Genomic DNA, 13854 nt, shown 5'->3' with positions numbered 1-13854 from the left:
TATAGTTATCTTATATACTAGAAATCTATGTACCCTCCAAGAACATGAATACAACACAAAGGTTTCCAAATTATGTTGCAATGACAAGATGCGGCAGTCTTTCCTAATGATTATTTGATGCTAATAAAAAGCTTTGTATTTCATTTATATGATCTTCTAATATAGAACTAATAAATTTAAATGTTTTTATTTGTGTAATTAGTAGCTTTAAAATGAAATTTATGCAATTTTAATTATAATTTGAGTTTTTAACTTTTTGAATCTCCTTAAATCTTTGTTTATATAAATAATTTTCTTGGTAATGTATAATAACTATATATAGCATTGCATATAAGTATTTGCTCTAAATAAATAAATTTATGAACTAAGAAGTGAATTAACCCAAATATGTATTGTTTAAAACTGTTTTCTTTTTCATTAGAAAAAAAAGGGATGATATAAGTTCATTATTATTCTGCTGATCTCTTTGTAAATACGTTGATGTATAGCGCGAAGCGCGAGTGATTTCACCAGTGATAAACATAATTTCAGGGAAAACCTTTTAATTTACTTGTTTTATTCCTTCCCCCCTCTTATAAAGGACTCTCAGTAACCTCCAAATTTGAACAAAGAGAGACGAGAAAACATGTCATGCACCAAATAATAGGCAGCATTAAGCTCGTTTAATTGCCTTACAACAATACATTAATTTCAGATCATGTTATTGATTTAATATTCACACAGCACGGTTTTTGGGTACAGGATTTATCTTTACTTGTTCAGCTGCTTACTCACAAGGCAGAATATTTAGACGTCAAACATATATGTCAAAGAAATAGGGTAAAAGAAACTCTAAACAAAGAGAGAAACAAAAGGATACATGAACATACACAATTAACACGAATGCTAAATTTACTCAGGGTGTTATCAACACTACTCACCTATTTGATAATATTCAATAATCAGATTCCACAAAGTTCCAACTTCCAAATTAATTCCAAATATAAACAATGACATGGATTCATAGGTGAAGAATGACAAGTGGAATCATTCACCGGTAAGATGTAAATTCGCATTCCTATGCCAAAAATTTGGATCGTACAATTAATATATAGGACTACATACTACAAAAACTGCTAGTACTAGAAGATTTTAACAACTGATGAAAAGAAATTGGCAAACACAGTAAAATTCCAATAGTAAACAAACCTACAAATAACTATGGTTGGAAAAAATGACAGGAAATAATGCCCAACTGGTCACTTCAACATTTGTATGAATGTTCTTGTAAATCCTTGTTTAATGTCTTCACAAGCCAAAATTTGCTGCCTGTAGAATCACACGTGCCAGGAACTCCCAGCATAATGATTTACATCAGATTGCATTGACAACTCTGCCCTAACATTCACTTTTTCAAAGCGGGAACCATATCACCCAGTTGAGATTCACAATCTGGTTCCAGAGCCCTAAGAAACGACGCTTTCAGATTAAGGTCTGTTAAAACCTGAACGACTTTGCCACAGAACTTCCGCACATCAGCTCGTCTTGATGCCTTATCGGGCATATTTCTCAGCAGCGCATTAATTAGATAGCCTAACTTTGCAGCATGACTCTTCAACTTTTTCTTTGACGAATCCTGGCTGCTGTCATCAGGGTTTGCAGAAGTAATTGATTTTAAAATCTCAATAACCAATTCAAGAGCTTCAATTTGCCGAAACTGTAGCTTTGCACTAGCACATTTCTCCAAAAGGACTCCAAAAAGGTGATGTCCAATCCAAGGTCGCCTTTTAAAAACTTCTTTTAGAAATTCACACTTCATTTGAAACTTTTTAGTCTTAAAATACTCCTCCAGAACTCCCTCAAATATACCAAAAAACTCCTGAAGTTCAGGCTCTGGAAGCTTTTTAGCATCAATTATCTTCAAAATCCAAAAAGTTGAACTCTGAGCAAGAGAATTGATCATTTTGTATCTATTCAAGGCAACAGACTGCTTTTTGTTTGACAAGTTAGCAGATTTCTTTTTCTTGAAAGGTTTTGCTGCCAGTGTCAAGTTCCTTTCCAAGAGTGTCTTGAGCACTGCAAACTGAATGGCCTCACCTCTTGGACAGTCCTTTGCCTTGAAAATTTTCTTCTGTAAAATTCCCCAAATTCGCTGGACAAGCTGTTCGTTACCTTCCGTAGTGTGCGGGTTTACAAATGCTTGAGCTAGGTTTGAGAATATTTTTAATACTAGCGGCTTCCCTGCGAAATGGTAAATTCAAATAAGCATTCCCCCCTTAATGAATCAATACGATCAAATAAAGAAGTGCCATTGAGTTTATTGATAATACTAGCAATAGAAACATGAAAGGTAGCTGCAATGCGTAATGCAAAAGGAACCACGGCCTCAGATCATGATATGCAGCCACAAAGATCAATGCTTATGCTGGTGCTTCTTTGATATTCTTTTAATTAATCATAGAGGTTAGTTCCATAAGACAAAAAATATCTTAAAATCAATCCGGACTAAAAGAGTAGACCACAAATGGAAGAAGCAAACCATATATGTGATACCAACCTGTTGGAATTAAGTTTTAGCTATTCTTGTTGTTACATTTACACTGGTCCAATGTTCATTGAGAGATTTCTTATTCTAATTAAAGACTTGTATATCTCTAATATATATATATATATATATATATATATATATATATATATATATATATATAGCCAAAGCGTGAGATTATAGAAACATCGGAAAAGGGCCAAAAATACCCTTCAACTATTGGAAATGGAGCAGATATACCATCCGTTTGAGTTTGGGTGCAAAATTACCCTCACCGTTACACAATAGGATCGATAATACCCCTGGCTAACGGAAAAGTTTAAAAAAAAAAAGTGAGAAAATTTAAAGGTTAACTTTTCTTTTCTTCTTCCCCTCCCAATTCTCTCTCCATGCTTTTCATTCTGCTCGCTGCCCCTTTTTCTTTTCTTTCTTTCTTTCTCTCTTTTTACCCCTTAATTCAAATCAATACAAGAAAAAACCTTCAGAATTCCATTTTTCTTCACAAAAATCTAACCCATTTTGCTTTATATGTGCACACAAGTTCTATCCACTAGCACCACATGTGACATATACACTGCAGTAATTGTTCTAGCTGGAAAATTTTTGCTCTTGGTATCACTCCTACACGCTAGTTTTCTCCGCTCAATATCTTCCTACATGCAAGTTCATGTTGAATTTTAAGCAACTTATATATATGCAGTACAAGAAAACTTTAAAAGGTTGCAATTTATCTTGATGGCTATATTGCCACTTGCTGAAGAATAATACTTGAAGGATATTAAAACTAGACAGCCAAAACCAAAATTTGTTCAGACTAGTCCCTTTTGCAATAAGAAATGACTTGTATACAAATTCATTTACTTGACAACCTAATATGTCATCAACGCACTCCGCAATAGTATACACATTAGTTAATGGCTGTTGTTTTTAGATACAGCCGGTGGTCGTGGGTGAAACTTGAGTGTAGATAAAGCAAAATGGGTTCAATTTTGTGGGAAGAAAGATAGATTTCTAATAGAATTTTTCTGGATTTGACTTGATTTGAATTAAGAGGTAAGGAAGAAACAAAGAAGAAGAAGAAGAAGAAGAAGAAGAAGAAGAAGAAGAAGAAGAAAGAAGAGATAGGGAAGGGGTAGGCAGCGGACAGAATGAGAGAGGAGGCATAGAGAGAGAACTAGGAGGGAAAGAATAAAAGAAAAAGTCAGCCTTTTCTTATTCTAAAAGTTTTCTGAATCGTGTTTTTTCACTTTTCCGTTAGTCAGGGGCATTATTGATCCTATTGTGTAACGGTGAGGGTAATTTTGCACCCAAACTCAAACGGAGGGTATATCTGCTCCATTTTCAATAATAGGAGGGTATTTCTGGCCCTTCATGACTCTAAATTTACCTTAAAAGACAAATTATTTAATATATGCCGAAATTGTGGGCCAAAAAGCCAAATGGATAAGCATTAACACCACCAGGCCCCAACCGGGGCAACCAAAATAATTATGATGCCACATGGTGCCAAACACCCCCCTCCTTTTTTGGTCATTGATTCTTTATTCTATAGGGAATAAAATGAAGATTAAGATGCTACTGCTAACGTCACATGGAAAATGTACAACCTCTAAGGCTTAAAAAAGCATATAACCAGTTTCCATCATGATGATCATGCCAAAATTCTAATCATGGAGTTAGGATATGAACTAAGATTATACATAAGGAGATCAGCTTTGAAGTCAATTCAGACATCCTTAAGATAAATACACTTAGTGAATCGAGAAAAGACTTGCCTGGATTTTCATGTAGGTAAATCTCTAGCAATGAGAGGACACGAAGTTTGAAGAGGATAAGCTGTGAATGAGCAGTTTCACCACCAGCCTGGTTCTTTCTTTCCTTGAATATTTTAGCAAGATAAGTGTCCATGCGGAACATGGCATCATCATCCATTCCCTCATCAGATTCATCATCAGAAGCTCCAGGAAGTTCTGAGCTTACTGCTTCAACACCAACTACTGTCGCCGAGTCATCTGCTTGTCCATCACTCTCCGCAGTTTCATCCATCTCTGCTTCATCTGATTCCTCTGCTTCTTCAATGTCAAGGACATCCTCGTCGTCGTCGTCGTCTTCACTCTCACTTTTTGTTTCTCCGCGTCTGGCTGGTTTGAGATCTTTTTTTATAACCCGCAACATCCGAAGTAAGCCATCATCCGTGACATCACGACAAAAACATTTGAAAACCTAAAGAGACATGAAAATTTTTAAGTAGGTAAAGAACTCTTCAACTAGAGGTTTCCACCCTCTCCACAACACAAGAAAATATAGATATAAAGAACACATACATGCCTACTTACGAAAAATAAAGACAACAACCAACTTTAATGTATTCATAGCATGCAACTGCTAAGTAGGTAGAATTCCGATCAGTGGACAAAGAAAGATAGTTGAAAGCTATCAACTTCTTTTCCACGTTGAAAAGACAGAGATGGGAGGGGCATCAAAGGAACAGGAATAGAAACTTTTTTCTATAATAAGCAAATAACTCCGTAGCGAAGAGACCAACTAAAGAATGTTTCTATGAGTTCCTTTTTGATGAAGTAAGCAGGTTTCACAGATGGCATCAAGCAGACACAGAAAAGTAAGCAGGTTTCCCATGTTTGAGTTTGGTTAGACACATAAAAATGTAAAAGATTACAGTCAAATCAAACTGAAAATAATATGAATAGATAAGGTATTTTGACTTTGTGAAGAAGGTTAAAGTGGGGTTTTTTTTTTGGGGGGTTGGGGGGTTGGGGGGGGGGAGGGGGGAGGAACCGAAAAGGAAACTCAGACAAAAAACAGGAGAGTACCATTAAGAGAAACCCACTACAACAGGTGTATCCAGATAGAAATCTAATGAATCAATGCATTCACCTCCTTTTTCCTCGTGAGATAACAAGGGTCACTTCAAAGAAAACCAACTACAACAGGTGCATCCAGAAAAGCAATCTAATGAAGCATGCATTCACTACTTTTTTCTCATTAGATAATAAGGGTCATTTGAAAGAAAACCTATGGGCAAGAGTGCAAAAAACAGGACGAATGGAGTTATGCATTCAGTAAAATTCTCTCTTTTGATAAGCAGCGTTAGATTTGGTGCTAAAGGTGACTTTGTGATTATAATTTGTATATTACTTGGATGTGAAGCTGCAAATCACCTTTCAATTATTTGTAAATAAAAAGGAAAAGGAAAGATATCTGACAGCTAAATAGACCCAACCTTCCAACTTGAGTAAATATCTAGCATCAATCATCCATTCCGTTTCTCACAAAGAACATTGTGCTAGTCAAGTCCACCTCCCAACCCCATTTGAGGATACGAAAGTAGAGATGCATATGCGCATAATGCAAGGATCACAATGGCTAAGACTCGCTATTGGAATTAAAGTCTAATAAAACATAAAACATACATTAGTTGCAACTGACTCATTGTGGTTTAGTCTTTACTAGATTTTGCTACAAGACAGCAACTGATTATATATTACAAGAACCACTAATTACATTCAGTTTTCGTGTTTTCAACCATTTAGTGTCATCAAGTGGAAGTAGCTTGCTTAAAAAATTAATATTAGCAAAAACCAAGGCAGATTTTTTTTCTGGAAAGGACAAAATATCATTGATGTCAAAGCAGCACCAAGTACGTCCTGTCAAATATAGTACAAGATGTGCAAAGCACTGATTTTGTCAAGCAAGACATTTACATTATGTACAAACACCAGGCTGCACCAAAAGGATAGATATAATGAAGACTAGCTGCACTTTCTTTTTGTCCTTCAAAAAGTCTATTGTTTCTTACTATCCACACAGTCCACCAACACTGCTTAAAAATTAGCTCTACCAGCAAATTACTTTTTAATTTTGTTTGCCTTGAGTAGGAAAATACTAAAGAAATCATCATGCTAAGGTCTGACTGTAAGGTATACTCTTCCATTACGAAATTGTACACCTACTGTCCTTTAGGCACATCCAAAAAGAATTAACCTATTTTATTAGAGAAAAAGTTACAAAATCTCCATGAATCGAACTAATGTAGAATAAACTGATTTGTTTGGTCTGTGACAGCCTTTTGCGTTTCAAGTTACTGTACAAATGTTTCTTTCAATAATGTGCACCAAGTCGGTGTTGCAGACATTTTTTAAGACAAGTATAAATAGAAGTATGAAACTCAATATGTATACTGCAAATTTAGCCAGCATAACGAAAGTGAAGGTGAGGTGAGTTTATATGAGAATCCGGTGTCTAAATGCAAACAAGTCAGATATCTAGGCTTGATGGTACGATAGATGAAAATGTTACACATATAATTAAAATAGGATGGTTGAAGTGCTACCGAAATGTTATGCGAAGCACATATCAAAGTGAAAGAGTTTCATAGAAATGTTTTAAGATCAGCAATGTTGGAGTGGATACTGGACCTCTAAGGTCCAACATATTCACAAAATCAAAAAATGTTAAGAAGAATGTGTAGTCATGCAAGAGCATACAAGATTAATAATTGATCAGATTCAGCAAAAAGTGCAGGTAGCACACATGGAGGATAAAATGAGAGGCACTCGCTTAAGAAGGTGAGGTCATGTCATATGTCAACCACCAGATGCACCGGTTGGTAGGTGAAAAATCATGGTGATTAAAGGTGATAGGACAAGATAAACCTAAACTCACATGAAAGGGAAATTATCTTGAAGACCTACGATCACTTGAATCCTAGTAGACTTGACAAAAAATAAGGTACAATGAAAAAAAAAATCCATATAGGTAATACCAATTAGTTAGGGTTTAGTCATGTTGGTATGCTTACTTTAGGTCCGCTATTCACTATGAGTCTTTTAATTTTGTTAGGGATTTGAATGCCATCAAAAAATGTGGAGAACTTTCTAGTGCTAGAAGAAGATTGAGACATGTCTACATGGAGCAACATAAATAGTGAAGATTCCTATAGCCGAACCCTGCTAACTTGGGATTGAGGTGTAAGTTGTTCTAACTCGGTGTTCTTTAATCGTAGTCTTCTATTATCAAAGTCAAATCAAAAAATTCAGGATGGAATTCGCATCAAAATGCACTTGGTGAAATGATACATTAGGAATAACAGATTAGCACTTCATCAGGCCAGGGCTTCGAGAGGATAGAAAATCACCAGAAGCATTGGTGGGATATTATGCTTGCTTTTCTGTATTTACTTGCGCAACAGTAATAAATCAAAAATTTACCTCCTCAATAGCAGTCCGCAATGGAGCTGATGACTGAGGCAGCAACGAAAGCATGGTGTCCACTAGAACATCCATCAGTTCAGGTGTACCTTCTCCATCTACTTCATCTTCTCCAGAGGAAGCAAGAAGATCAGAAGATTGAAAAGCTTTTGTACAGCAAATAACCAATTCGGAGGCAGCTTCGGAAAATTCCCCAGGCCGAAGTAGGACTTGAAGCAACAATTGTATCAGAAGGTACCTCATGTAATGAAACTTATTTGCGTCAATACTTGGGCCCAAGTTTCTCTCCTGCCATCATTTGGAGAAAAAAGATTAATGTAAGATGGAAAAAGGAAAGCAATCTAAGTTTCTCACAGAAGATATGGAGTACATTTCGCTTTCCTGAACACAGTTATAGTGGTTAATCTGAAATAACGAATACAAGTCCCTGATGGAAATATAAAATGAGTAATAAGAAGATATGGTTTTTGAATTAGCTTACTCAGACTCCTCACCCAAGAAGGAGAACACGCGTATCTAACAATAAAGAAGAGTTGAAAGGCCTAAAGCAAGGGACATCGGTTTCACAAAAGGCAGAAAATAGTTTGACTAGTGCTGAAGTCAGCAACCTTAATAGGATACTACAAAATGAAGAGTCACAAAATATCTCACCTGTCTTGAGAGCTGAGACTCCATATCCTGCAATTTTTTGAATGCCTCGTCATCCTCAGCGTCCAAGGACCTGAACAGTGAAACAGAAGGAATGTTTCGCAGTGTGGTAAGAAATCGCATGAAATACGCTCCAAGATCATTAACTTCAACACCAGTTGCCACAACATGAGGTCCTTCTCCTTTTAGAGCATTTGACAGCAGTAACTGTAGCTGCTCAATGCACATTCTACAAAGAGCACTTGAAATGGAAGACTTTGGCCACCTAAACTTCTCCTCCAATTCAAAAGATGTCACCTCAGTTCCAAGAGTTGAAGAGAATAAACCCTGAACGGCCAGAAATTTGAGAATTTCTCTTTGCACCCTGAACCTTGCATTTGTATCCAAAGTTAGATGTTTCAAGCTATTGGGAAGTGACTCTACAACCCAGCCTTTCAAAAAATCTGAAGTTGCTGCTGCTCCAACAGAATCCTTATAATCTATGGAACCTATTTCTGAGTTGTCATCTGTCGTTTGACTCTGATCTGAATGCTCGTCTGAAGCATGACCTTCATCCAGGAACACGTCAACCAAGTTCTGAATGAGAAGCATGCATCCCGACTCAGTTTTAAACTCAGCCATCAACTCTTTTACTGTTTTTGTCCTGGTGATGGAATCAAATTTCCCATTACTATGTTTCTGTAAAGCCACAATAACTGCCACTCTTCTTACATCATCATGCTTGACCCACTCAGATAATTCTTTCACAAAATATTGACTGGCTTTGAGTAGATTAGTGTCTTTTCTGGAAAGTACATCCATTAAGCAGCGTACAACTTTGTCCGATAGGATATTGTAGATGCACGAAGCGGGCAGTTTTGGAAGGAGAAGCAGCAGAACATTGAGTGCCAAGCTCTTGCGTTCATGAGATGGTGATGAAAGAAGTGATCCTTCGATGATAATCTCGCAAAAGTTTTTAAGATTTTTCTCAATATCTTCTTCTGCTGAGCTACCCTTGCGGTTTTTTTTGTGCTTTTTTACGGAATTCAAAGCTGCTGAGGGATCAAACTCTTGTACAACATTTTCAGGTAAGAGAATATTTACCAAGGAATACCATACACTATGAGTTCGTGGATGGCAGAAACTGGACTCCTGCACATCCATAAAGTCCACAGATCAAAATATGAACAAACCTTTTCAAGGAAGGAAAATGAAGAAGTTTAATAGCACCTTCAAGCAATTGGAAAGCAAGGACAGATGTTCGACAGTGAAAAGCCTGCCGGGGCTATAAGGAAAAGGCAGAACCTTTCCAAACTCTTTATCATCGAAACGAACTTTTTCACGTATAGTAAGGGCAAGAAGCAAAGCATCCGGATTTCCAACTTCTGTTGCACCTTCAAACCACTCTTTAAGTCCAGGAGCTTCAAGTATATGATTCAATGAAGCTTCAACAGGTAACTGACATGACAAAAATGTGGATAGTGACGCGGCTAAACAGAATGCATCTTACGGAAAAAACAAAATTAGAGGAAAAGGACATAATGGTAAAGAACAAATGCACTTAATTACAAAAAGCTAAACCAGCAACATGACAGAAGCAATTTTAGATTAATAGGAAAATGTGATACTTTTTGGATAAGTAATAGAACATTTTATTGCGCAACAGATGGTGCAGAAAGCGGTGATGTTTATAAGACAACTGAAAAATGTCCTAAAAGCTTCATAAAGGAGATGTATAAGTTCATATAAGTTTGTAATGACACAACAATGCCAATATATGAATCTATTTTCAAGTAATAACTAAAGCGTACATGCTAAGCCTAAATTTGCAATTCACGGACTTGTAAAAGTTAAAGTACCTTCTCAACCAACTCCAAGATAATTAAAACAGCAGGCTCTTGCAAGTAACGTTTCTTCGTTGCCAGTGAGACAAGAGAACCAACAAATTCTTTAATATAAGGAGTGTTCTTATCAGCAGTCCACTCTAAAAGTAATCTTCCTGATCTTGCAATAGCTCCATAAGCAAACAAGCGTCCCAATAAGCAATCTTTTATGTCCTACAAAACAAAATTAAACTGTAAGTCAGCCCATAGGAAAACTAATAAGTTCACGACCAAAGGCGATCATTCCCACCTGACCCTTCATGGAAGAAGAGATCTCCAATAATTCCACAATTAGCTTCAACAGCGCACCCACTTTTATGCATGGAACTGTACCAACCAATACTGTCATTCCTAATGCAAATCCTTGCCTTGCACACTGCACATATAAGAAACAGATAAAGACTTTGTTGGGGAACATTGAACTTATTAAGACAATCATGGCACATAGAACTATGAGTGGCTCAGTAGCATGGCACATAAAACTATAAGAAGAATAGACATTTGCCACTAAGCCTATAATATTTCATTTGAGCTTTAAATTTAAGTCTGTGGACAATATAGCTATAAACTTATTCAAAGACACAAGCTATGAGTAATCTACCTGCCAGTGACCATAATGTAACTTTCTGAGGTTCTACCATAAAATAACATTTCAAACGTAAAGACAGGAGAGCATATCTTAATCATCTTATTGTACGATACAAATTTCCTGCATGAATTTGCTTTTTTTGATATCAGGTGGGAAGTAAACAAGAACACATAAAGATATTTTAGCACATTACAAAATATGTTATTGCTGCTAGCTGTACATACTTCTCACTTCTCAGCATTTTGTTAATGGTGGAAATCAATAATACTATCTATTATTGATTAAAACAAGAACCTGCGAAGATATTAGTCTCCCAACAAATTTTCAATTACAAAATGAAGATGGAAAGGCATACAACCGTATTTAAGCCATTAAGTTCAATAGTAACAGCATAGTTAGGCATTTATCTTTTTAAAGATAAGGGACGAAGAATACCGTAACTAGTAGCGATCAAAAACAATTAGGCACTTATTATTTTCAACAGAACTACAGAACAATTATACTACAATTAGACAAACACACCTCTCTTGATGAAGAAACCCCGCGAATGAGCCTCCGAACTGCATATCTCAGAGAAGGGGCACAGTTATTCAACCCATCATCCTTTTCAGCTTCCAATTTGAGCTGACCATCAACCACTTCCTTGTTCTCCAGATTATCATAAGCCTTCTGAACTTCAAGCAACTCAGCAACTAAAGACTGAGCAGCTACTTCTCTAATAGACACTTCAGCAGCTGCAAGGTCCTTAAATACACCAATGTGGAACTCAGGCAACCCACTACTAGTAGTAGGAGAAATATCTGTCTTCTCATTACATCTCGATTCAAGAGAGGCCATCATTTGTTTATGCCAAGCCTCAGCTTTTCTCTCAGACTCGGCTCTGTGTCTCTCTTTGTCTAGAGCTTTCTTTTGCTTCTTCCTCTCCATAGGATTGATGGAAATCTTGTGAAGAGTTGATGGGGTATTGGGTTTCTCCTCTGTTTCGGCCTTTCTTTTTTTAGTGTCTTTCTTCATTTTCTCCCTTGGCTGCTCAGACCCAACCATCTCCACGCTCATAATTCCAGCGTTTGTCTATCTCGACAAAAGTCCAAGTTGTAAGGTACTAAATAAAACAATACATCATTTAAGATAGTTAGAATTGTAAAGTTCCTACAGTTATATTTTGGTGGTTCCTAAAATAGAGAAAATTATGAACAATTATAGAAATAAATCCTTTCTTGATGAAAATAGAACAAAATCAAACGTGAAATTTCTAGAGAATCATATACTTTCTAAGAGAAGGACAAAATAAAATTTCTAAATTATTTCATTGATTCCTAGACAGCCAACCATTGAAGCATATTAAGTATAACGCAGCACACAGTTATATTTAAATTAGTTAAAGCCAAATTTCAGCTAACCACTCACTAAACTATGTTCAATTTCCACATTGTCTCGGAGCTTTCATTTAGACTCATGAAAATAGAACATCAAATTTGTACCTAGAACATCTCAATCATTAGAGTTAAAAGGGTCAGAGTATCCATAATGAATGGACAGATAGCACGCGAGAGAAGAGAAACATACAGTTTTGATTCAGGCGAGAAGCTTCGTTTTCACGAGCAGGAGGAGCAACGTAGCGGCAGAGGGTTTAGAAAGAAATGGAATTAAGAGACAAGTATAGTTACATATGGGCTGGATTCATTCAGTCTGTGAGATTTGGGCTGGGCCTAAGTCTATATTCAAAGTATCTTTACATAAATAGTCGGTCAAATTTACTCTTTACCTTTTATAGTCAGTATGCATAGATAATATGTTAATTTATATGATTATTACATGAATTATACATAATATTATATATTCACCGACTATTTTGAACATATTACAAAATATGCAATTACTGCTAGCTGTACATACTGCTCAATATTTTATTAATGTTGGCAATCAATAATACTATATCTTTTACTGATTAAGGAAAACCCTGTAAGGATCTTCCAACAAATTTTCAATTTTAAAATAAACTCGAGTATTTCTCAATACTCTAAAGTTTAATTTTTTAAACGAGTTTTCAAAAATTACTCAAGTTTTAATAGAAACAGCTCTCACAGATCATATCGATTAGTTGAAAAGCCTGAAAAAGAAGTTGTTTTGGGGGGTGATAAACATTGGTATCGGATTCAATGGAGTGCTTTTTTTTTTAGGGGGCGGGGGGAGGGGTAATATTATATATTCACCTATTATTTTAATTTTAACGGTTGGTGGCAACTATTTAAATGAAATCTTCTTATTCGAATGAGTTCTAAACATTCTTTTGATTTATAAAATACTAAAAGATACCGACGGAAAAAACACTAAAATGTATCAGATACAAGTTTATTTATTAATATAAACATCTAATTTGAATTTTCATCTCAATTCTTTATAATTCGAAACAAATCACATTTATTTGCTATTGATTGAACGTCCTGCATGAGTAAGTAACTAAGCTTACTTATAATCAAAAGAGAATACAAGTAAATAATCCTTACGTTAAGTGAAGTTAGATCTTGAAAAGAAAAATCATGTTGATATAACCTTCAGAAAGGAGAATGTTTGTGTCTCGACTCATAAATAAGTCGGGGTTTGAGCTCCAATTTTTTAAAATATTAGTATCTATGAACGTGCGCTGCACGTTAATAATGACACGTGATGATTTAAATATTTATTTATATGAAGAAACAATAAAATTTAATTAATGAGAGAAATTTTATGTATAATAATACAACAATCATCTAAATGCCGAAAATATTATTACATTAGCATAATACATGAATTTAAAATAAAAGGTCAAAACTTACGCAAATGATCAATTTTGTTATGTTAGTTAGATAATTATGTATTATAGTTTTAAAATATTTAATGTGATGGTATCGTAACGAACACTTCTTTGTGGACAATATTTTTTTTGTATATATTTTCTCCTAATATTTTGGTTGCTCTGTCTTAACCACAACTCTTGTTGTCGATCTTGATATCCCCTTGAAA

General features: G+C 35.5%; 1 protein-coding gene across 3 annotated transcripts; it reads right to left on the bottom strand.

The window, feature by feature from the left end:
• Positions 1-903: 903 nt before the first annotated feature.
• Positions 904-12518, bottom strand: LOC104094445 (rDNA transcriptional regulator pol5-like). Of its 3 annotated transcripts, none has more exons than XM_009600379.4 (9): positions 12418-12518; positions 11374-11922; positions 10513-10638; positions 10239-10436; positions 9610-9837; positions 8404-9531; positions 7753-8040; positions 4300-4747; positions 904-2220 (listed from the first exon to the last, which is right to left on the bottom strand). In XM_009600379.4, the coding sequence occupies exons 2-9, from the start codon at positions 11905-11907 to the stop codon at positions 1385-1387; spliced, it is 3786 nt and encodes a 1261-aa protein (XP_009598674.1). In that variant the 5' UTR covers positions 11908-11922; positions 12418-12518; the 3' UTR covers positions 904-1384. The 3 variants fall into 3 exon arrangements, with proteins under 3 accessions (XP_009598674.1, XP_009598675.1, XP_009598676.1); XM_009600380.3 differs by having other exon boundaries at positions 11374-11953; positions 12418-12491; XM_009600381.3 differs by having other exon boundaries at positions 12333-12446.
• Between the last annotated feature and the right edge of the window lie 1336 nt (positions 12519-13854).

Source organism: Nicotiana tomentosiformis, chromosome 1 (assembly GCF_000390325.3).
Source record: "Nicotiana tomentosiformis chromosome 1, ASM39032v3, whole genome shotgun sequence".
NCBI classification, from domain to species: domain Eukaryota; kingdom Viridiplantae; phylum Streptophyta; class Magnoliopsida; order Solanales; family Solanaceae; genus Nicotiana; species Nicotiana tomentosiformis.
This window is presented reverse-complemented; position numbering and strand designations above follow the sequence as displayed.